At 45.7% G+C, this 22,818-nt stretch overlaps 1 protein-coding gene across 1 annotated transcript; it reads right to left on the bottom strand.

The window, feature by feature from the left end:
- Positions 1-212: 212 nt before the first annotated feature.
- PMFBP1 (polyamine modulated factor 1 binding protein 1) lies at positions 213-22,269 on the bottom strand. The gene is made up of 17 exons (XM_059903765.1): positions 22,054-22,269; positions 18,315-18,485; positions 17,213-17,323; positions 14,378-14,504; positions 14,126-14,283; positions 12,461-12,701; positions 9,854-10,043; positions 9,536-9,689; positions 8,659-8,826; positions 8,256-8,393; positions 6,020-6,184; positions 5,295-5,462; positions 4,822-4,989; positions 3,899-4,002; positions 3,322-3,396; positions 876-1,114; positions 213-259 (listed from the first exon to the last, which is right to left on the bottom strand). Exons 1-17 carry the CDS (start codon positions 22,252-22,254, stop codon positions 213-215), a joined length of 2,625 nt encoding a protein of 874 aa, XP_059759748.1. The 5' UTR covers positions 22,255-22,269.
- Positions 22,270-22,818: the final 549 nt, after the last annotated feature.

The raw sequence follows: 22,818 nt of genomic DNA, 5'->3' as shown, positions 1-22,818 counted from the left end.
CGGGATGAACACATTGCTGGGGACCTGAGGGGGCAGAATTGTCTGCAAGACGCCACGAGCTCACTGAGGCTGCTGTGCTCATGCCTTTATTTTAGAGTTTGGGCCTGGAGATGGTAGTATGGTTCCAAGGCTCACTCTGCCGCAGGAAGTAGACAAAACTCAATAAAACATTAGCATCTTGCAGAATAGGCTGGGACCTTGACATATTCCGGTTAGAGCTGATCCAAGTCAAGAGAGAGGAATAGGAACTCACTGTCCTCTGAAAAACATGCGTGGAAATGATGCTCAGGGCAAGGCGCTGATTCTAGCAATATGAGGAACCTGAGGGAACAGGGAGGAAATGACAATCTTGATTTGAGGAGAAATTAATGAAGTGATTCCTCAAGGACTAGTCTCGTGGCCAGGCAGCTCTGTTGCAGGTGACTTCTTCCCTTGGGGGTACCATGGAGTCTACAGGTGGCAGAAAAGGTAGCCTTGGACCCAGGCTGTACAGGAGACCAGGGCATTCTTGTGAGGTTTCCAAAACACATTAGAGGAGAAAAATGCCTATTCTGCCTGTTCCCTTCTTATCCTCACACCTCCCAAAAGGGACTGGGTCAGGGGAAGGGATAGGTCTGAGATAGGAGGCACTTGGGTATCATCAAAGATTCTTAAATCAGGATGAGCCTTAATTCATTTGCCTCCCCCTTTACAGAGGAGAAAACAATGATCTCTGGTCCAGAATAGCTAAGCAAAAGATTTGTTTTTTTCCCCTATTTGAATTTCCAATCCAGTGATCTCTTCAAAATACTTTTTTTTTTTTTTTTTTTTTTTGACCCGATGGACTAAGAAAGACAGCACCATAGTAAGTAGCAAAAGCCACATGGCCGACATACCTGAGCAGTGGGGCATCCCGACAGACTTGGTGATGTCCATTCTTTGGCTCACAGCTTGGGTTATCCCCCTCCAGCCCAAGGTGCCATACATTTTCCCCCTTGATGTGGGGTCTGTTTCGCTTGGGCATAGGGCTTTGGTATATACCCTTGAGGGCCCAGCTTTCAGCTTCTTCTCCTCTATTTCATTCTTTAGTTTCGTGTTTTCCTTTTGCAGATGGACCATTACATCGTGGAGGTGGCTGCGGAAGGAGAGGGAAGGACAGGTGGGTGTTTGGTCTGCTTCAGTTCCGTGGACGCCCAGCTCCTTCCGGAGCTGGCGCTTTCACGCATGTTCTGTGCAAATGGAGGCCTATGTGCATCCCCGGGAAGAAGCCCAGGCCTGGGGTTGGGGTGGACCCAGAATCAGCACTCCTGACCCACTGTGTCATGTCAGCTCTGGGCTAGTTTTCTTATCTGTTAGATGGAGACCATTGAGTCTGATCTGCCTTCTGGGGTTCATATAAAAATCCAGTTTGACAAATGATAGAAATTTGATTCAAAGAGCCAGAACAACTCTGATCACGTGTCCTCAGTTTCTCACAGCCATGCCTAGGAAACACTCACATCCAGTTCTGATGCCAAAGCCCAAGTTCTTTTGCCTCCCTTTGCTGAAAGGTTGAGAACACAGGGGATCCTGGCTCTGTTGAGAGCTTGGGCAAGTTACTTGTCCCCGTTTTATGGAAGAAATGGCAGCTCCAATGTAGGTGAGGGGAAAGGTAACTGAGCATACCTCCTGTGGCTCAATAAATGGCAACTGTTAATACTAACAGCCTTATTTCTCCAAACCAGTGTTGAGAGAAGTGAGTGACAGTGGGCTCTGGAACCAGGCTTCCCAAATTGGGATTCTGACTCTGCCACTTACTGGTCATGAGACCATGGGCAAATTATGTAGCCTGAGTTTTTCCCTTTCTTCATCCTTAAATGGGGATTATACGTGCACTGAACGTATGAGGTTTTATGAAGATTAAATAAGTTAACACATGTAAAGCACTTGAAACAGTGCTCCTCATGAGTAAGCAATAAATATTAGTTGAGCTCTTGTTATTATGATTAAAAGATGGTGTTCCTTCAAATAGGATCAAGCAAACTCAAGAATGAGTTCTTTGTGAAACAAACAAACAAAAAAAAAAAACAAAAATCTTTCCAGAACTTGGCACAATATAAGAAAAAGCCTGAAGTGCCCGGCTACGTTCAGATTCTGACAATTTCTCCTTTAGTTAAATCCTTTCAGAAAATGTTTCTGTCCTAGTGAAATATTTTATGATCTTTTCTAGAGGAAATCAAATAGAGAATTCATCCTCAACTGCTCCTCTGGGCGTATTCTTTGCCCTCTTGATCTGTATAAATCTGGCTGGCAGTGAAGACACCCCTTCCCTTGTAGCTCTTCACGTTGTTGCCATGCTCCTTGTGCCACTGGGTCTGGAGGTGGGGTCCTCGAATGCCCTCATCCCCTGGCTCTCTGCCACTCTCTCTGGTCCACTCCTGTCAGCATCCCTGATGCTTTCAGCATCCTGTACTTTTCATCCAAGACCTGGCCCCTCAGTTCCTTGACCTCCTTATTCCAGTGATCTTTTCCTCTCCTTCAACCCAGACACTTTCCTATGGTCCAAGCTCAGGACACAGCTTTCTAACGGGGGCTGCATGAATGGGTCCCAGGTGTGCTGCGATACCTCAGCCCTTGGAGCAGGGTTTGGCACAGCTGCTGGTTGGTCACCTTTACCATAAGCAACCCCATCCAAGACCCTACCAGTGTGCCAAACAAATGTGGTCATTTTCTAAGTGTTCCCTGACAAAAGGTTGGGAAACACTGCCCTGGAGCTTGTCATTACCTGTTACTTGTCATTACCTGTTACCTCTGAAATCTCAGTTTTAGACATCCATACTTTTGCCTCTGTTCCCAAACTTCCAACACTCCTCCCATACCACACTCTATGCTGACCCAGCTTTGACCATGAGGGTGAACCAAGGCTGCAAGTAGATGGACCCAAATGACAACATGGGACAGAAGGACCCCACCAAACTTGACTGCTCACCTCATAGAGAGATGTTCCTTCTATGTTCTATGTCCCTTTGTTTGGAGAGCTCTCCGTTACCACAGCTTAGCCACTACCCTAACTAATACAATCTGCTTTTCAGTTCCTGTTTCCTTCTCAGCATTCTTTCTGACTTCTGAGAACTGTGGAAGGTGACAGTGGAGAGGGACATAGAGACTATTAACCCCCTGTTTTATCGTTGGTGAGGGGACTAAGGCCCAAAGAGGTCAAGTGGTACGCCCAAGGTCACACAGATGCAGATTCGGGACTCGGGGTCTTTCTCCACATAGCCAGTGAAAAAGCCAGCCCTGGTTCCTGGCTGACTCCTCTCCCTGGGGCCCAAGCTCCAGCCAGGGGGGCGTGGGATGACTTACTCCTTTTCACCAGTCAGCTTGGTGATATATTTGACCTGTTCACAGAGCTTGTTTCCTAGTTTCTCATTGGCGATCCTGTAATAAAATTCACAGAAGAAAAGAGTTCCCCAGACCCCTGTGAGCAAGAGCATGGGTTGGCTGAAAAGGACATTGGGTGCTCTTGGCAAGGCCTCTTCTGGGCCCAGACCCCCCGCTCATCCCCCAGCCCCCAGAGCTAGAGCCCTCCTAGCAGCTGGCAGTTAAGAGGACTCTCTACACTCCCATGCAAAATCACTGTGATCCCAAGTGAGTTCAGGGGATCCAGGCGGTGAAGCCCGACACCAGGCTGGGAAGAGGAAATCTGACCCACGGGAGCATCCCTTCTGTCCGGAAGCTGCTCCATTTCCAAGTGGGCGGGGCTTTCTGAACCTGCCTGAAGGGTTGCGGCCCCTTCGTCTTATTCCCAACATTTGGGTGTGGGCTGAGAGTGGATCAGTTTCCCAGGAGGGCTGTGTGTGTGTGTGTATGACACTATTCTCTGGCACATGTGTGACTCCAGCCCTTGGAACCCTGCCTTACTGTTTCCTTCCTCACTTACTTCTGCTCTTTTGCCCATTGCTCCATGTTGGACATAATCTGATCATTCTCTCGGTGCAGCCTGCAGGTATCTTTGGGCGCAGACCGCTGGGGCAGGCAACAGGACTTTGGTACAAGAAGTAAATGAGATAGTAAGGGGTGGGAGCACAGGCCGTCACCTCCCTTCTCCCAAATCAGGTCTCCTCTCTTCCTGGGAGAAGAAACATTGACTCTGCTGTCCAACCCCGAGGCCAGAGTTGGAATTGCCATTGCAGGCCTCCACCTCCAGCAGTGCATTATCACAAAGGTGACATCTGTGAGCAGACACCACTTCTAGTAGAGACAAAGTAGGTTTGTACATTTATAATAATGATTTTCAGGCCAAAGGTAGCAAAGTGACTTATTCTAAAAAAGCAATACGTTAAGCCTTTTTAAAAACAGATGAAAGAAAAAATATCTGGTGGAAAGGGAGGGCTTTTTTTCTAATTTGGGCAAAGGCCCTGTGGCCACCCCAAGGATATCCGGGAGCCTCCTGCTACAAACTTCACTGCTCAGAGAGCTGGGCATGCCCGAAGAGCTCTTAGCCGATTCTACTGCAGGGTAATTGAAAGTGTCAGGAGGGGCTCTGGAGGGTGACTGAGCAGTGGATTATCTAAGTCGGGGCTGCTGGTGTTCCTGACATGGAGATGGCACTCTCTTTCCTCTGGATTGGGACCTTTGTTCTGTTCAATATCTCTACCAACAAAGTCACGGGAAGATGGCTGGGTCGAGACAGCCGCTGTGGGCCTGGAACACCCAGACCCCGCTTTGCACTGAATAGAGGGGGGTGTCCTTTCCTTGCTCCCAGCCACCCACACCCCCACCAAAGGGTGCCTGTCATCCAGGCGGTCGTGGGATGTTCTGGGGGCACTGGGAGGAAGCGACTGGGGGTTGAGGAGTGCCCACCTCCCTCTCGTCCGCGAGGAGGTTCTCTCTCAGGGCGCGCATTTCCTCCTGGAACGCCCTGAGCTGCTCCTCTTTAGCGGCCAGCATCTTGAGGTCGCTCTGGTGCTGCTTCTGCCACTGCAGCACCTGGTTGCTCATGTCCTCCAGCTTTTTGTCGAAGGCCTGCACCTGCTCGGTAGCGCACAGTGAGGAGGGAGACCCCGGCTTGCCACCCTGACCCTGGAGGACCCACGACAAGGCGGGAGGGCGCTTTCTCTGGGAGGTTCATGAGGGAGTGTTTTATTTCCAGCGGCCAGCAGAGGGCGCCCCTTCTCTGATAGTTGCCGCCTTCCCGGAGCTACTAGAGCCCAGCAAAAGGGAGGGCACCTGTTAGCCGAAGGGAACGGCTCAGGGCGAAGTACACAGCTGTGGGGCAAGAAGAGACCTCGGGGCCCTGGGCAGGACAGCAGCCGGAGCCCCGGGCTGCTCCTCACCTCTAGCTCACTCTGCTGCTGGAAGCCCTGCAGTTTTTTTAACTCCACATTCAGCTTTTTCATCCTCTCCTCGTAAGCAATGACTTCCTCTTCCAGCTGAATCTTCCTGTCTTGGGCCTGTGTCAGACTTCGGTGAAGACTGTTTGTCTCTGAGGTCGAATGATTGAGCTTTGGTAAAGACAAAGGGTTGGGGGGAGAACGGCTGTCATTGCGCTTGGGCCTCTCTGCTGAGTCCTGAACGGAGAAGGGTTCCACCAGTCCCACAGCCCCTACTCTCTTCTGCCCAGGGTGGCACAGACACACCTGGTCCTGGTCACCTCGCCTAGTGTCCCAGGGAGGGGTGAGAAGTGACAGCGGTCAGTCTTCTGCATCTCCCCTGCCCCTCTCCCGTTTCCTCTCTTTCCAATGCTATGAGCTCATCAGCCAGGCATGATTAGCACAGGGATGGGGCATGAATTTCCCTGAAAAATCCAGGTCTTGGGAAAACCTTGCCCCTGGGTCACCCATGGGCAGAAAGACTTGTTAGATTTGGCCTCTATCCCTCTCTTCCCAAAGCCTCACTAAGGAGAAGCAGGCCTTCTCTGGACAGACATCCCAGCCGATGCAAGGGTTTGCAGGTGGCCTTGGTGACAGCCAGCCATGCAGGAAATCGACTCCTTCACCTTGCATGCTGCTGGGATAACCTGGATATTAAACAGCCCTGGAGATGAGAGGGTGTAGCCCACCTTCTCCAGGGCCTGCGTTAGGTCGTCTTGGCAGGAGGCTGACTTCCGGCATGCCTCCTCATAGACTTCTTTACTGACCGTGGTCTGGAGGTATCGCTTCTCTTTCGCCGCAGCCTTGTCCAGCTGAATCTGCAGACTCGCCATGGTCTCCTGCTGAAGGGTTATCTTTAGGGAGGGGAACATCACTGTCAAGGCTCATGGCCACAGAGGCATTCTCTGTGTCCACAGAAGATGGACGAGCACCGGGCTCTCTCCTCTCTGCACGAACTACCCGCCCAGTAGCCTGTGACAGTGCCCACTTCCCCTCACTGTTGGAAGAGGAAGAGCTGCCTTTCCAGGCTCTTCTGCACCCCTCTCCCACACTTCCTTTCTAGATAGCATGTCCTCCCAATACAAGGAGTACTGGAAGTACTGGGCCATGATGTGTCAAATACACGAAAAGTCCCTTTCACAGACTCCGCAGCCTTTGATGCGTGCCAGCCAAGCATGGGTCCTACATTTGTAACTGGATGGTTTCTGTTAATAGTTAACTGTCTCATGGTTAGGGTTAGGGTTAGGATTAGTGTTAACCTGGAATCCAATTCTAGGTTAGGAAATATGATGCAACATTTCAATGGTGTGCATTATGCCTCAACTCCTGACATAATCCACTAGACTTGATGCACCATGAAAGCAGGACTGTGTGTGCTTTCTTCATTGCTGTATCCCCACTACCTGTAGCTCAGAGCATGGCATATAATAGGTGCTTACTAAATATACTAAATGATTTATTTGGACTGAATGAAATAGTGCATTGGGCAATACTAGGGATGAATTGGACATATAGTTCTGACAGAGTGTGTTTAAAATTGAAATATGGACTAATGATGAAAGGAAATGCAGTTTAGAAAGCAAAACTAAGCCTCTCTCTAACGGCTGTTTCCATTGATTCAAAAAGTCTGTTATATGTGGGGCATGCTTTTAAAAAATTGAACATGCTTACACACACACAAACTCCTCCAGCCTCTGGATTCCCATCAAAGGAATTCTGAAATTAGTGCTGCTAGTTGCACATTTACATAACTACCTTTCTTTTGGCAAATGTGATAACAGGCCTATATTAAATACTTAGGCAGTATTCCTTATATTGAAAGCAGTTCCTTGGGGATTTGAGTGATTCGGACCTCAACTCTGGATCACACTAGAGGAGAGATTTATATCTCTGAGTGACAAAACTCCAGAAACATCAGTGCCTCAGACCTCTGCTGTTTAATATGGCAGCCACTAGGCACATGAGACTACTTACATTTCAATAAAACTAAAATTAAACTTATAAATTCAGTTCCTTAGTCATACTAAGCCATATTTCGAGCACTCAGTAGCCATATGTGGCTAGTGCATATAGTATCAGGTAACTCTAATTTAGAACTTTTCCATCATCACAGAGAGTTCTATTGTGTAGTGCTATTCTTACACTTAGAATGATCATAGTATTTTAAGATGAACTCTTTATTATGAAGGAATCAGAGCTGCTTGGTCTCTCATTTATAATTCAAGAGACTACCTAATCAAGATGCTGTATTATTTTCTTGTCCATCCAGAAAGATGGAATGGACTCATTTGGGGCAAGTATTGCCATTCATGATGAAGGGAAAAGAGGTTTGGTGTAAGAGCCAGATGATCCAGGTTCAAATACTGCTCCGTCCCATCACTTACCAATTAGTCAGCCTGAGCCTCAGCCTTTCTCTCCTCTGTAAACCAGCAGATGGAAGGGATGCCAAGGACTTAAGCAGACAGTCAATAAATGATAACTGAATGTGAGCACAGTGCCTCACATACATTAGATGCCATTTACTCCTTTTGTCTTTATTCGTGTAATGAAATATAACCATGTCCCCTTTCATCCCATTTTTGTGCTTTGGGACTATTTTTGGAAGTGTTCCCTAGCAAATTGCCCCAAACAATGGGCTCACTCAACTCTGGTCTAAAATGCAACTCTGGAAGACTTGATGCCAAAGCCCAGATGGTTTGGGGCTCCGCCAGATATTAAATAAGACCTTACACATGCGCAAGAAATACGTCTCGGCCAGCAAGTGGGTGGCACTTCAGGAGGGAAGTGGGGGCTCTGGTGCCCCAGAATGCACATGGGCTGGGCAGTTAGTGGCATTTCTGTGATGGAGGAGAGCTAGGTGCCAACTTCAGGTCAAGGGTCAGAGGGTTCAAATTTCTCACCCCCTTGGGGTTTCTGTCTACGCACCTTACGAGTCAGCTCCTGGTTGATTTGCTGGGTGCTGTTTTGTTTGCAGAGAGAGGAATCCAGTTGTGCAGAACATTGCTTTAACTGCGATTTGAGATTATCATTTTCCTCCTCCAACTTTCTCAAATTCTCCTTTGACTGCTCCCCGATTAAGGAAACAAAGCCCAGAACGGAGGTGTTACCTCAGACTCCTGCAGAAGCCCCTCCTTCTGCCCTCACGCCCAGCTCCACTTTGCACCCCGTGTATCTCAGGCCTTCTCTCCCCTCCTCACTTGTCTTTCTCACCCTCCCTGCCTTCTCTCCTGAAGTCTGAGCACCCTCAGCCTCTGTATCCCACCAGGCCCAGCTGGGCTCAGGTCTGGCCCTGGATTCTTAATCCCGAGGCTTCCCAGATTCTCCTCACCATCTTTTCTTTCTTTTTTTCTTCCTGTCGGAATATCTCGAGCTCTTGCTCCAGTAGCTTCTCCCGCTCTTTACTCTTTTTCAACTGCTCCCGTTTCTCCTCCAGCAGCCTGGTTTCCTCCTGGAGCTGTTCTTCTAGACTGCATTTGGAGGAGGCTTGTTTCCTGTTCTGAGAAAACAAGCACGGGGCTGAAAGTCAGGCACCATATTTTTGGGGAGAGAAACCCCAGCCCAGACAATTGTGCACAGGGATGGCTGAAATAAATATGAGGACAACTCCTTGGTTATTTAGCGTGTTTAATAAAAAAGTTTCCTCTTAGGTTCAGCAACAGTTTTTCTTTGTTCAATTAGAAATACCAACTTATTTTATTTATAGATCCAGGTCCCACTTACTTACCAAGTCTTTCCACATAAAATACTCTTTGAATAAATTTTAAAAAACCTTAGAAAAGCACAAAAAGAATAATTCAAAGTTAAAAAACTTTAAATCGACTGAGAAGGATAGCTTTTGAGTCCGAGAAAAAGAAATAATACTGTCCTTTGACTGTTTTTAAGCTTAGCCCCTGAAAATGCTTATTATTGGTCGTGGGAACTGGAGCTGACTGGCTGGCTTAGCATTCTAAAACAACTTCTGGACGAGTAGTTTGCAATGGATTGGTGGTGGCATCTTCCCAAATAAAGAGCAATGCAATTTTTTTTTTTTTGACCATACCGCTTGGCTTGTGGGATCTTAGCTCCCCAGCCAGGGATTGACCCAGACCCTTTGCAGTGAGAGCTCGGAGTCCTAACCACTGAACAGCCAGGGAATTCCCAAGAGCAATGCATTTAATCTGAGACAGAGCAAATGCTTGAGCTGGCTGCCTCCTTGCCCTCCATACCTGGTGTTGAATGTGATTTATACGATCTAGCAGGTCATTCAGTTTTACATCCTGCTCAGTCACTGTCTTCTGAAGCTGCCTCTTTTCCTTCTCTGAAATTTCAAGTTTTCTCGAGAACTCAGATAATTCTGATGTCAGCTCCTCTATCCGCTTCCTAAAGCAAAATGGCAAAAACAGGTGGATGGACTTCAGGGTCCGTGTTGGTGGACTGTGGGCTGGCTGCCTGGGGCTCGCTACCCAACTCCTGGGCAGCAGCCCACAGGGTCCCAACTGGCTTACGAGGGACAGAGCCTCTGTCTGGAGGGGAACCTGTGGTACCTGCTGGGTGCGAGTTCCTCCTCAGTCATTAGGGAATCCTTCTGCAGCTTCTGAAGTTCTCTCTGGAGCTCCTGGATGGTCTCTGCCTTCTGCTTCTCCAGGCAAATGCAGCTTTGCAGTTTCCTATGGCAATCCTCCAGGTTACCCTTTGCCAGAATGGCCTCTTCTTTATATTGGGCTGCTTGCTGAGCTGCAGAAGACAGGAGATAACCCAGGGCATGTGCATGTGTGGAGGGAGTATGTGTGAAGATCGGACTCTCAAATGAGACCAGTTAAAAAGTCTGTTCCTTGGGGCTTCCCTGCTGGTGCAGTGGTTAAGAATCTGTCTGCCAATGTAGGGGACATGGGTTCGAGCCCTGGTCCAGGAAGATCCCACATGCCGCGGAGCAACTAAGCCCGTGTGCCACAACTACTGAGCCTGAGCTCTAGAGCCTGCGAGCCACAACTACTGAGCCTGCGTGCCACAACTACTGAGCCCGCGTGCCACAACTACTGAAGCCCGTGCTCCTAGAGCCCGTGCTCCACAACAAGAGAAACCACCGCAATGAGAAGCCCGCGCACCACAATGAAGAGTAGCCCCCGCTCGCCGCAACTAGAGAAAGCCCGTGCGCAGCAACAAAGACCCAACGCAGCCAAAAAAAAACAAAAGTCTGTTCCTTCATTCTGTGACTTACTTCAATTTCCAATCTGTCCTCATCTCTCTCTACTTCGTTATCATTCCTAAGGAGCTCTGATAAATTATCTGTCTTCAACTACCCACCAGCCGTGAACTCCTTCTTGACTAAAATTAAACAAATAGGTCGAAATTGCTTGGTATCTCTTCTGCGACTCATCCTGTCATTGAGGACAAATCCTGACCCTCATGGAGTTTAGAGTCTAGTAAGGGAGCTGTAATTGGCTCACCTGACGTAGAGAACACAGTAATGTTAAACTCACACTGACTGTGAACTCAGGAAGCAAGACCAAAGCGGGTAAGTACCGTTGGAGATGGACTTATGAAGGAACAGAGGCTGAGCTGGGCCTTAGAAGAAGGAGGAGAAAGGGAATTCTCGGGTGGGGGGCACAGTGAAGGGAATGGGGAGGGCATGTGGGAAGATGATGGGAAGATATCGCTTAACTGGAAAGGAAAGTGGGAAGGAATGGTGAGAGAATTGAGGAAGTGTATGGACTAGAGGGGGTTTTGGAGGACGTTGAAAGCCTGAGAGAAATGTTTAGACATGATTTAGTGGGTTCTTGAGCAGGGACCTGCCATAAAGGAAAGAGTGCTTTAGGAAAATTGGAATGGATTAGAATGGAGAAAGACTTCTGACAATATCCTTTTAGCCCACGTCCTTGCCTCCACTGGGTATGAAGGAGTAAGCTGCTTACTGGGGTTTCTCTACACCAAATATCTCCCCACTTCCTGTAGTTTCTCCTATCATTTCTACTTAAATATCACTTTTCTCTCCGTTTTTTTCAGCCTGTGATACTGGAAGAAAGATGGTGTCACTACGGAAATAATTATACACCTGGAAGAAGGGAGGAGGATTTTTTTAATAGGGAAGAGAGTAGGTTCAGCTTTGGGAATGTTGGGTTAGTGGGGAAGGTGGGTTGGTCAGGTGGAGCTAGTCTCTAAAGACAAGACTGACCAGATGCCAAAGTCAGGGCTGGGGCTCTAGGCATTGGAGTCACCTGCAGAGAAATGCAGCTACAAGGAGCAGAGGCGCTCATCAAGGAATGAGTGTAGAGGGAGAGGAGAGGGCAGAGTCTAAGAGATGGGTGACCACTGTCAGGGAAGGAGGGAAAAGAGGAAACAATGGTGAGATCTATGGAAGAACAAGGGACCTGTTGTGTCTCCAAATCTAATAAACAACCGTTGAGGTGTGGGGGACCAACAGTGTGGACACCCAGAGAGTTAGAGGAGGGCGAGGAAGGAAGACGTGCTTTGGACCTTCTTTTTTTTCCAAATTGATACATCACTCACATAACATAAAATTTATCCTTTTAAAGTGTACAGTACAGTGGTTTCTGGTAGACTCACAAAGTTGTGCAGCCATCAACATCTAATTCCAGGACATTTTTATCACTCAAAGGCAACCCCATTTCCAAGGGAAGAAGTCACTGGTGACCTCTGAGAAAGCACTTTTGGCAGAGGAGCAAGGACACAACCCACACTGCAAGCGAATGTGTGTGGAGACCAAAAAAGGAGAGTGTTAAAAACCAGGGAAGGAAGAAGTGAACGGTGTGACAAAGGTCCCAGAGACGGTGGAGAGGAATGTGGTGCAAAGAAGCAAGGTACAGAGCCCTGTGCTCTCCGTGGTGAGGAAATGAGAGGACCTTCAGCTGAGGCTGCCGAGAAAACGGTGGGCGTGTGAGAGCAGCGGTCCGCCTTCCCAACCTGAGCACCTGCTGTGTGATGGGGGCTTCAGAGAGAAGGTAAGGTAAGGTTGGGGTGAGGGAAGGAGCTTAGAGGCTGGTCCTAACTGCTGTGAGATGAGATGAGATCATGAGGAGATCGGAGTGAGAAAGTGGTGAGGGAGAGGGACACGGCCATTTGGGGAAAGGAGGGAGCTGCTCTGGCCCCGTGGGTTGGAGTGTGTGGGGACAGTGCTTGCCCGGGGGCCTCACCAGCCAGCCTGTGCTGCTGTTTGGCATCTTCGAGACAGTCCTTCAGCTTCTTGATCTCAGCTCCCAGGTGCCCATACTCAGCCTTGCACTTATCCTGTCTCTCCTCCTGGATGGAAATTTCGAGTTGACTTGTCATGCATTGCTGCTTCTCCAACTCCATCTCCTTTTTTATGAGGGTGTTCTTAACCTGCGCCAGGTCCTTCTCTAGCTCGTGCAGCATTTCATCTTTCTCCTGGAGGACCTGAGGAAAGCAAAGTGTTAATGCTGATAGAGGCCTGAGCGGCGGCAGGGCAAAGTCAGTTAGAGATTGTCTTGAGCCCTCTTCCAGCCACCATCTTCTCTTGCCTGGATGTTGCAATAGCCTCCACCTGGGCTCCCTGCCTCCCTGCCTCCCTGTAGCAGTCAGAGATGGGCTTTTACAAATGCGAGTCAGATCTTGTTATGCCTCTGTTCAAAACCTCCACTGGGTCCATCTCACTTAGAAAAAGGCTGAAGTCCTTACAACGACGTCCCGGGATGCTCATGATCTGGTACTTGGCTACCTGTCTGACCTCACCTCTTGCCGCCCCACCCTCTCTGCTTCCGAGCTGACTCCCACCTGAGGGCACTGGGCCTTGCTATTGCCTCTGCCTGGAATATTCTTCAAGACTTCGGCCTGGGTGGCCCCCTTACTTCATTCAAATGTCTGCCCAAATGTCACCTTATCAAAGAGGCCTTCCCCGACCACTCTGGGGAAAACAGCCACCAAGCTGTTTTAGGAATTCATTAGTACCTAACATTTTATTGTATATTAGTTTTATTTGTTTGTCTCTAAAGACTGGAATGTAAGCTCCATGAAAATAGAGATGGCACATGCTTTATTATATTCTTCACGCCTAGAAGAGTGCTTGGCGTATAATAGGAGCTCAAAAATATCTGTTGAATGAATATATGAGTGACTCGAAGCTGCTTATCCAGACTCCTTGCTTCTTCTTCATCATCTCTCCAAATACCTCCATTTTGACTGGTGAATCACCTCCAGACCTTGAAGTAGGAAGTTTGAATGACCAGCCAGTCAAATCAACTGGATTATTTCTACTAGCTCTGATAAAAGTTTAGAGTTGAAACAGTCCTGACTACAAAAACTTGCGCTGGTTTCAGAGTCTTTCTGCCCTTGGTTCCATTCTTAGGCTTTTCTAGGAGCTTGATTTACGTTGGTAACTACAGATCTTCTAGGGCATAGTTCCACTAATATTTTCAAACTGCCTGGTTTGCGTATTTGTAAGTTATTTGTAATTAAAAAATTGAAATTCACATGAAAGTGTGAATAAGGCTACATATTATTTTATAGCATTTCTTTCTACTCTTAGGCATAAACAAAAGCATAAGGGAATAACACGAGTGTGTCCCAAACTCTCTATTGCAGGGCTGGGGGAGAACCCCTTTCTTACAGAGTCCGCATCTCTATTAAGGCCCCTGGTATTTTATTTATTTATTACGTGCCATGAGAAATTCCAAGGAAGAGCTCAGAATTGCCCCTGGGCCTGAAGCACCGCAGTCTCACTGCGCATGTGTGGGTGATCCCCAAGCAATCACAGCGAGTGCGGGGCACAGAACCCGCCCCTGCCAAGGCCTGGCCTCACAGGGCCCTGCCGGCAGTTCCAACCACGGAGCTCCTCGCCTTACCTTGTCTTTCTTCAAACCAAGCTTCTGGGTCTCAGTGAACTGCATCTGCAGCTCCAGCAGTCGCCGTTGCAGGATGACGACCTCCTTGTCCTTCCTCTCCACGTGGGCAGATGTCTCTTCCCGCAGCCCGTGCAGGTCCAGCTCCAGCTTCATCGTGTCTGCAGCGGGACGAGACAGAGTTCTTGCTCAGAGCGGGGCTCCGGCTTCCTTGGCTCCCTACCCTCTGCCGCAGCCCGCTGGCCCGCGGTTTACCCTTCATGATGTTTTTCTTCTGTTCCGACACGGCTTCTAGCTCCACGCGCAAATCCTTCACGAGGTTCTGGTACTCCTCCACACGCAGGCACTGGCTGTCTTTCTGCTCCTGCAGGTGCTTCAGTATCTGGGCAGATGGAAGAAGAGCAGGGCAGGGTGAGGACATGGGGGAAGAAAGCTTAATAGAATTCTGAGTGTCCAGAACAGGCAAATCCGTAGGGACGGAAAGTAGAATAGTGGTTGCCAGGGTTTGGGGCAGGGAGGATGGGGTGGGGGTGACTGCTCATGGATATGGGTTTCTTTTTGGAGTGATGAAAATGTTCTGGAATTAGTGGTGCTGTTGCCCAACTTTGTGAATACACTAAAAACCAATGATGGTACGCTTTATTTTTATTTTATTTTTTTAAACATCTTTATTGGAGTATAATTGCTTTATAATGTTGTGTTAGTTGCTGCTGTATAACAAAGTGAATCAGCTGTATGTATACATATATCCCCATATCTCCTCCCTCTTGAGCCTCCCTCCCACCTTCCCTATCCCACCCCTCTAGGTGGTCACAAAGCACCGAGCTGATCTCCCTGTGCTATGCGGCTGCTTCCCACTAGCTATCTGTTTTACATTTGGTAGTGTATGTATGTCAATGCCACTCTCTCAGTTCGTCCCAGCTTACCCTTCCCCCTCCCCGTGTCCTCAAGTCCATTCTGATTGTACACTTTAAATGGTGAGTTTTCTGGTATGTCAATTATATCTCAATTTAAAAAAGTAAAAAGAGAGTTAAAAAAGAAAGGACATGGCAGACTTCTCATGCTCACTCGGAATGGAATGTGCACAAAAGGAGCCACCTCTTCCTCGCTGCAACACTCAGTGTCATTGATAAGGCACCTACTGTGTGCCAGGCACCGTGTGCAGCACTGTAGGCGCTGCAAACAACACAGACACCAATTCTTACCCCCAGGGAGCTGACCCCCTGGTGGCATGAGACAGACGAAGGGCACAAAGTAGTGACTTACAGAAAACAGAAGTTGATAAGTGCTATGGAAGAACCAGAACAGCAAAAGGGGAATGGAGATGTATGGGGCGGGCAGGGGCGAGGCTGTGGGTTACAGTTTTACGTAGGATAGATGGGTTGGCCTCACTGAGAAGGTGGCCTCTGAGCAGGCACTTGCTGGAGGTGAGGCGTGAGCCACGTTGAGGTGTCTGAGGGACGAGCTCTGCAGATGGGGGTGGGGGCGGTGCTGGCTGATGACAAGGCCCTGGGGGGAGAACATGGAGGAGGCCGTGTGGTTAGAGTGGAGTGAGTGATGGGGAGAGGAGGTGAGGAAGTTAGGGGGCAGTCACATCACACAGGGCTCTTAGTCCCTCGGCAAGAACTTTGGCTTCTACCCTGAAGGAGAGGGGAAGGGGCTGTAACCAGAGAAGGCAGGCAGGAAGATGTACATGTGGCCAAGGAGGAGCAATTAGTTATCTGGGCATCAGGGGATGCTGGGGAGATAGTTATGTGATTTCACAGTTGACAGTGAAGGAGGGTCGCAGCATGAAGACAGAGGGGGGCAGCTGGAGAAATGCAGGGCAATCACCGTCTGACCTGGGTGTGGGCCCTACAGGGACTCAAAGGCCCAGTGTATGCCAGGCCAGCTGAGGGAGGAGAGGACGGCTGGCACTAACTGTGACGTGGGTAGTTCTAGTCCGAATAGAATGTTCACATAATGTGAAGGCTTTGGGTAGGCTATACAGAATGGTGGGTGAAAGTGGATTCTGTTTCTTGAGGAAGTCTGTATCATTTTAAAAAATGGAGTGTCAAAGAAGAATTTGTGTTTAGTAGGTACAGAGTTTCAGTTTTGCAAGATGAAAAAGTTCTAGAGATTTATTGCACAACAATGAGAATATACTTAACACAACTAACTGTACACTTAAAAATGGTTAAGATGGTCAATTTAATGTTATGTGTTTTTTACCACTATAAAAAATTAAAAAGTGAGGGAGAAATAAAGACATTTCTCAGACAAAAAGAAAACAAACATGGAGTGTATGAGATCTTGCTGTAGGTCAGGATGTGAATAACTTGGGACTGACTTTTTAAATAAATATTGACAGATGTACAAGGAAGAGCTCCAAAGTTCATCCAAACCTTGTGGGATCAGAAAGTCCTGGAAAAAGAAGCATCTCCACTCCCCAACTAGACGATCCCTTGGAGAGCTGATGTGTTGACTCTCTCTGCCACTCCGCTTTGCCACTATTTCAGCATCAGCGTGGCCTCATGTGGCTGGCTTTGCCTTGTACCTCAAGTTCAGGCATGACTGACTTCAGACCTCCTAGAAGGGACCCTAACCTAGTTTTCACTGTCATATTTGTTGGTCAAATCTTGCAATTTGTTTACATGGTTTAAATGCTTATTCATTATTAGAATCAACTTTTGAGATGGCTTTGAATTTTGAAAACATAAGAGTTTTTTTAAAAGGGAGTGGATTTGAATTAATAATCATCCCTAAATTTGTTGCTTTTCAACTCCAGCCAGAAACTAGAAGGCTGTATGGTTCTTTTGAAGCTAGCAAGCCAAAAGGAGCCTCTGTCTTGTTTAGATGTACCATTGGATGTGAGTTAAGAGACAGGTGCAATTCCAAAATTCAATTCCAAAATCTAATCATGCCAGACACACTCCTTGGGGGCTTGGCATACATTATATACACTATCCTTGTGGCAGGGCTAACCAAAATGACACAAATATAAAATAAAATATAAAATGTACTATAAAAATTTTAAAAAGTAGGAGAACCCAGAATCAAACCCAACTCAGCCCAATCCTACCAGGCACACATAAGCAAAAGTTCTCCCACCTTTTTGATGTCTTCACAATCTTCTGAGGAGCTAGGGGGATGTCGGTGGGTGGCTGTATAGGAAGCAAAGTCTGCTTGTAATTTTATCAAAGCCTCTTCACGCTCCAGAACCTGCAACCCAGCACAAGTCAATTATGCTGGATGATCAACGCAACTGGCTTATTACTAGTGCTATTTTTGTAAGGTGTTCCTTTTTCAGCCCAAGTTTGTTGCAGCATTATATAATTCATATTATATAAACTAAGGAGAAGGAATTATGTTCTCAATCTTATATCAAGTTTCACTAAGGCATAGACAGTGATTTGTCTCGAGTCCATCAATGGCCACATTTTGGACTCCCTCTTGATCCTCTGTGCAGTCCAGTTTATGAGGCAGAAGAAGGTTCTTTGGAGGCTGTGATGGAAAGATGTACTGAACCTCTCAGAAGATAGGATTCAAAGTTCAAGAAATAAAGAAGGAAGTTTCTTTTGGAGTGGGTGAATGTGTACACGTTTTTTAAAATTAAAAAAAAAATGACACTTTTGTTCTTGTTTGTTAAAAGTAATTCAAATAGAACCCAAGCATTGAAAATAAGAAGTGAGACTCTCCTATCCACTTATTCTCCCCTCTCTCACTTCTACTAAAGGGTAGGGGGCACTATTGGCAATTTACAGTATATACTTCTGTATTATGATCAAAGACTTTAAAAAACAAAAGTGGGATTGAACTATACATAAGATTCTGCAACATTTTCTCAACAGTGTATCGCAAATATCTTCCACGCAGCCCTTACAGATCTGCTTAATTTTTTTCCTTGGCTGTGTATTATTCCATAATATGGATAGCTCTTTAATAATTTCTCTTAATCTCTTTAACTATTTCCCTACTGATGGACACCCTGGTTGTTGTGTGAGATTTTAAGTCTCTTTAGAATCTCAAACTTAGTGTGGGTTGGGGGATGCCTACCATGGAGAATATGAACAAGAGGCAGGGACATGAATATGTAAGACATTTGAGGAGTACTGGCAAAGAGATTACTTTAGGTGACTCTTTTCCCCTCCTCTCTTTCCTCATGGCTTTATTTTGGGTCTCTTGGGAAAATGTTCTAGAAGGAGACACTTACCAAAGCGTTACTGCAGGCTAGCTTATTTCGAAGTTCCTTTATTAGATCATCCTGTTCAGAGACCTTCTGCCAGACTTCAGATAGTCGTTTCAGGGTCTCCTGATGCTCTTGAATCATGCAAGGAGAAGTGTATATATGCCCCTTTGAATGATCACCCTTGTTCTTGGGCTCCTGGGATATTTAAAAATAATAGGTTGATTTTGTTCATAATTTTCGAGTCAATTTCAGAATGCCATGAGCATGGAAAATCTCTAGACCTGTATTCTAAAAGTTTATATTCATATATGTGAATCAGAGCAAAAAGAAAAAAAGAAAAAAATTAAGTGCACACATGGTAAAAAGTTCAAAGAGTTCACAAGAGAATACACTGAAAAGTCAGTCTTGACCCTCCATGACACAGGTCCCCTTTTCCATGATGGTCTGTGTTACCAGTTTTTTGTATATCCTTCTGGGGATAATTTATGCATATTTATATATGCATATATGTATAAGTGTATAACCCCCTACTCTTCCCCTACCAAATGAAAGTCTTTGGCATACTATTCTAAACATTGTGTTTTCACTTGGCAATTTATTTAGGATATTTTCCATATTGCTATTTGTGGATCTATCTTACTCTTCTTTTAAAATTAATTTCAAACTGCACGAGTAATACACACACACACATATATATAATCTTTCTAAAACATTGTAATATTACAGGCAAGTCTAAATTTCTCTTTGACCACCACCTCTAATCCCATACTTGCTGCATTCTCCAGAGATGACAATTTGTGCATATCCTTCTAGAACTTTATCTATACATTTACATACATATAAATGAATATTGTAGAATACATATATTTTTTTGAAACATTTTTTTTCTCAACAAGATGCCTTAGAAATTTATCCATGTTAGTACATGTGCTTTTATCTTGCTCTTTTAAATTGCTTTTAAATATGTTTATCCAGTCTTCTATTGATGGGAATATATGTTGCTTCCAAGTTTTTTCTAAAACAAAGCTGAAATGAATTATTTTTGCACATAAATCTTTGAGTACGTATTCTGGTTTATGTGTAGATTAAATTTGTAGAAGTAGTAATCTATTTAAATTGGATCTATTTAAAACTTTGATATTGCACAATTGTCCTTCAAATAAAACATACCAATTGATACTCTCATCAACATGAATATGGCTGTTTTCCTAGAAGTGCGTTTTTTTTAAAAATGTCTTTCTCTAGATCATCTGAAATCATGCATGAAGGTTACTACCTGTTCACTGGTCTGCACTAATAATGGGGTGAACTGATGCAGACAGGCAAAAAAGAGCAAAAAGTCCTAGTTTGGATGGTAGATACTTTCTCCATTAAACTGTCTCCCTAACTGGGCTTTTTCAGGCAAAGTTAGAAATAGTTCATGTTCACTGAGCATGAAAGCTGCCCATGAGTGTATAAATAATTCAGTGTCTATGTGGAAAAAGGAATGGAAAACAATAAAAAAGTTAAGAAACAGTAAGATGATACTCTCATTATGTATATATAAAATATATATATGTGTGTGTGCATTATATATATATGTATATTCCAGGTGGACTAAAGCTAAAAACATAAAAATACAAAATTATAAAAGTGCTAGGGCTTCCCTGGTGGAGCAGTGGTTAAGAATCCTCCTACCAACGCAGGGCACACGGGTTTGAGCCCTGGTCCAGGAAGAGCCCACATGCCGTGGAGCAACTAAGCCCACGTGCCACAGCTACTGAGCCTGCGCTCTAGAGCCCACGTGCCACAACTACGGAGGCCCGTGCACCTAGAGCCTGTGCTCCGCAACAAGGGAAGCCACCGCAATGAGAAGCACGCGCACCACAACGAAGAGTAGCTCCCGCTCACCGCAACTAGAGAAAAGCCTGTGTGCAGCAACGAAGACCCAATGCAGCTAAAAATAAATAAATAAAATACATAAATTTTAAAAAAGTGCTAAAAGACAATATAAGATAAACTTTTGCAATTTTGGGGGTAGTGAAGGCCTTCCTAAACAAGACATAAAACCTAGAATCTATAAAGAAGAGCTAAGAGATTTAACTTCATAAAAATTAAAAAGTTTTGTATGTTGAAAAATATCATTAATAAGAGAAAATGAAAAGTTACAAACTGGGAGAAAATATTTATAACTTATATAATGAAGCATTATTACCTGTAATATATTAAGAACCTCCTATAAGTCAACACAAAAAAGACTAACAACCCAATAAAACATTGGTTAAGGATTTAAAAGCAATTCGTGAAACAGAAATCCACAGGACCGATACACTATGAACAGGCTCGCTACTTCATTCACAAGGGGGGCGCTGTGATGGGCCTCCCAGGTTCCCTTCAGCAGTGAAGGACTTACTCCTCCAGCTGCTGGGGGTGATGCCCTAAGATAGCCTCAGCTGTCAGCCCTTTTGGGGATTGCCTGGGCTGAAGAGAACTTTTGCCCAAGGTCATGTCTCTCCCTAGGAAGACAGCTCACATCCAATCACTGATCAACACGGAGCTATAAAGGCCAGCTCCCTTCTCCCCAATTTAGAATTGCTCTAAAGGTCCTTCCAGCCCCAGAGCTCCCCATGAGGTCGGCTGAGGCCTTTGCTGGGACCATCAGAGCCCAGCTTCTCCATCTGCCCAACCCTGCTTCCTTCCCCTTCACAGGTGTTGATGCCAAGAGCTTTCTCTAAAAACGTCCTGCATACCAGTCTGTCTCAGAGTCTGCTTCTTGGGGAGCCCAACCCACAACTATTAGAACTAAAGGAAATAAAAATTGAGAAAATGAGAAAATCTATTTTTTTCCCCATCCATCAGTTTAGCACAACTTAAAAAGACTGAAAACATACCCTGTGAGTGTAGGGAAATTAGTGTTGGTAAAAGTGTAAACTGGTAGAACCTTTTTGGTGTTCAATTTAGAAGTATCTTTAAACATTAAAAATAAGCATTTCCTTTGACCCAGCAAAACCCCACTTCAGGAATTAACCCCGTAGAGATAAGGATGTTCATTACAGCTTGTTTGTAGTAGACAAACAGGTCAGTAGATGGTACAGGGTACAGTCATACTACAGAATACAAGGTAGTAACTAGAAGAAATCATCAAGATATACATTTAAAAAGCAAAGTGTAGAACCATATTTATAAAATGACTCATTTATGTAAAAAGAAAACTCTAACTTCTTACATAGCAATAGGATGGGGAAGATTGCCAGAACATTTCGAGTGATTGCTTAGGGGGAGAAGAGTGGGGTGGAGAAGGCTGAAGGTGGACTTTTACATTTAATCTCCATAATTCTGTCTAGAGAGCCTATACTGTTGTATTACTTGTGTAATTTTAAAAAGCAATTGAAAGAAAAAAGAAACAAGTTCAGTCACTTCTTTGCTATGTTTTGTGGCTTTCTCCTCCTATTTGATCCTGAAGCTATGGTTTCCATGAGTCCTGTGGCCTGGAATAGCCCCCTGCCGGACCCCCATGGCAACATGGAAGATTTGAGAGCTCATTTGGTAATTCACTTTCTGCCTTATTTGAAGTGGTGGCTCCTTATATTAATTAAGGAGCCTTAAAATTCCTAAGGAGCAATCTTACAGGAGATGTGAAGGCTGGAAGTTCAAAGCTGAGGGCTACAAAATTCAAGGGAAGGAATGACAACTGGTTGAAGGTTTGGGTTTCTGGCAGAGAGGCTGGGACTGTTACAGGGACCACCTGGAGCTCCTGGTCTGAGTGGTTTGGTTTAAGTCCTACCTGACCGACGATCCTGCTGAGCTCCCCCTCCAACATCTTCACTTGGCATTCCAGTAACTCGATGTTGCTCAGGGAAGTCTGGTATTTATCCCTGTAGAGGTTTAAGCTCCTTTCTAGGGAGAGGATTTTGTCCCCGGCCAAGGCGAGTTGCTCCTGGGCCAAATGGAGCTTCTCCCCTGTGTTCTCATTATGATTTCCCATTTCCTCCTCATAGAGAATCACCTGTTGGTGTAGGAAAAAACAACAACACTGAACCCATGGAAGCATCTAATGAGGAAAGGATATTGTTATAAGACCACATGCAGAGGAGTCTCATATCTTAACTTGAAACCCAGATGCAAAGAATAGGCCCAGCTCAGATCTAAAAACTACAATACATAAAATCAGAATGTTAATGATTAGAAATTTTTTTAAAAAAGTTTGTCCTGGTTAGATGGTAAGCTTCTTAAAGGCAGGGACCATTTCTATTTCCCATTCTGTCTGGTATGTAGTTAATTCAATAAAGACTTGTTAGTTGATTAATAAGAATGAATGCATAGCTCCATTTTTTAAGGGCTTAAAATGCCAGTATTCTTTCTTTCCTATGTATTCTCTAGAGGTCTAATTTAGAAAATGTGGAGCCCCTCGTGCACACAGGCCCATGTCAGCAAAGTTCCCTAGAGATAGTGGGGGAACGTGACCCGAAGTTCCTCTGGGATTTGCAGCATCCTTATTTAGGTTCTTTTTCTTCCTAATCAATTTATTAGTCAGCCAACTGACAGATAT

This window comes from Balaenoptera ricei, chromosome 19 (genome assembly GCF_028023285.1).
Source record: "Balaenoptera ricei isolate mBalRic1 chromosome 19, mBalRic1.hap2, whole genome shotgun sequence".
NCBI lineage: Eukaryota > Metazoa > Chordata > Mammalia > Artiodactyla > Balaenopteridae > Balaenoptera > Balaenoptera ricei.
The sequence above is the reverse complement of the archived record's forward strand: the minus strand, read 5'-3'. Positions and strand labels throughout refer to the sequence as shown.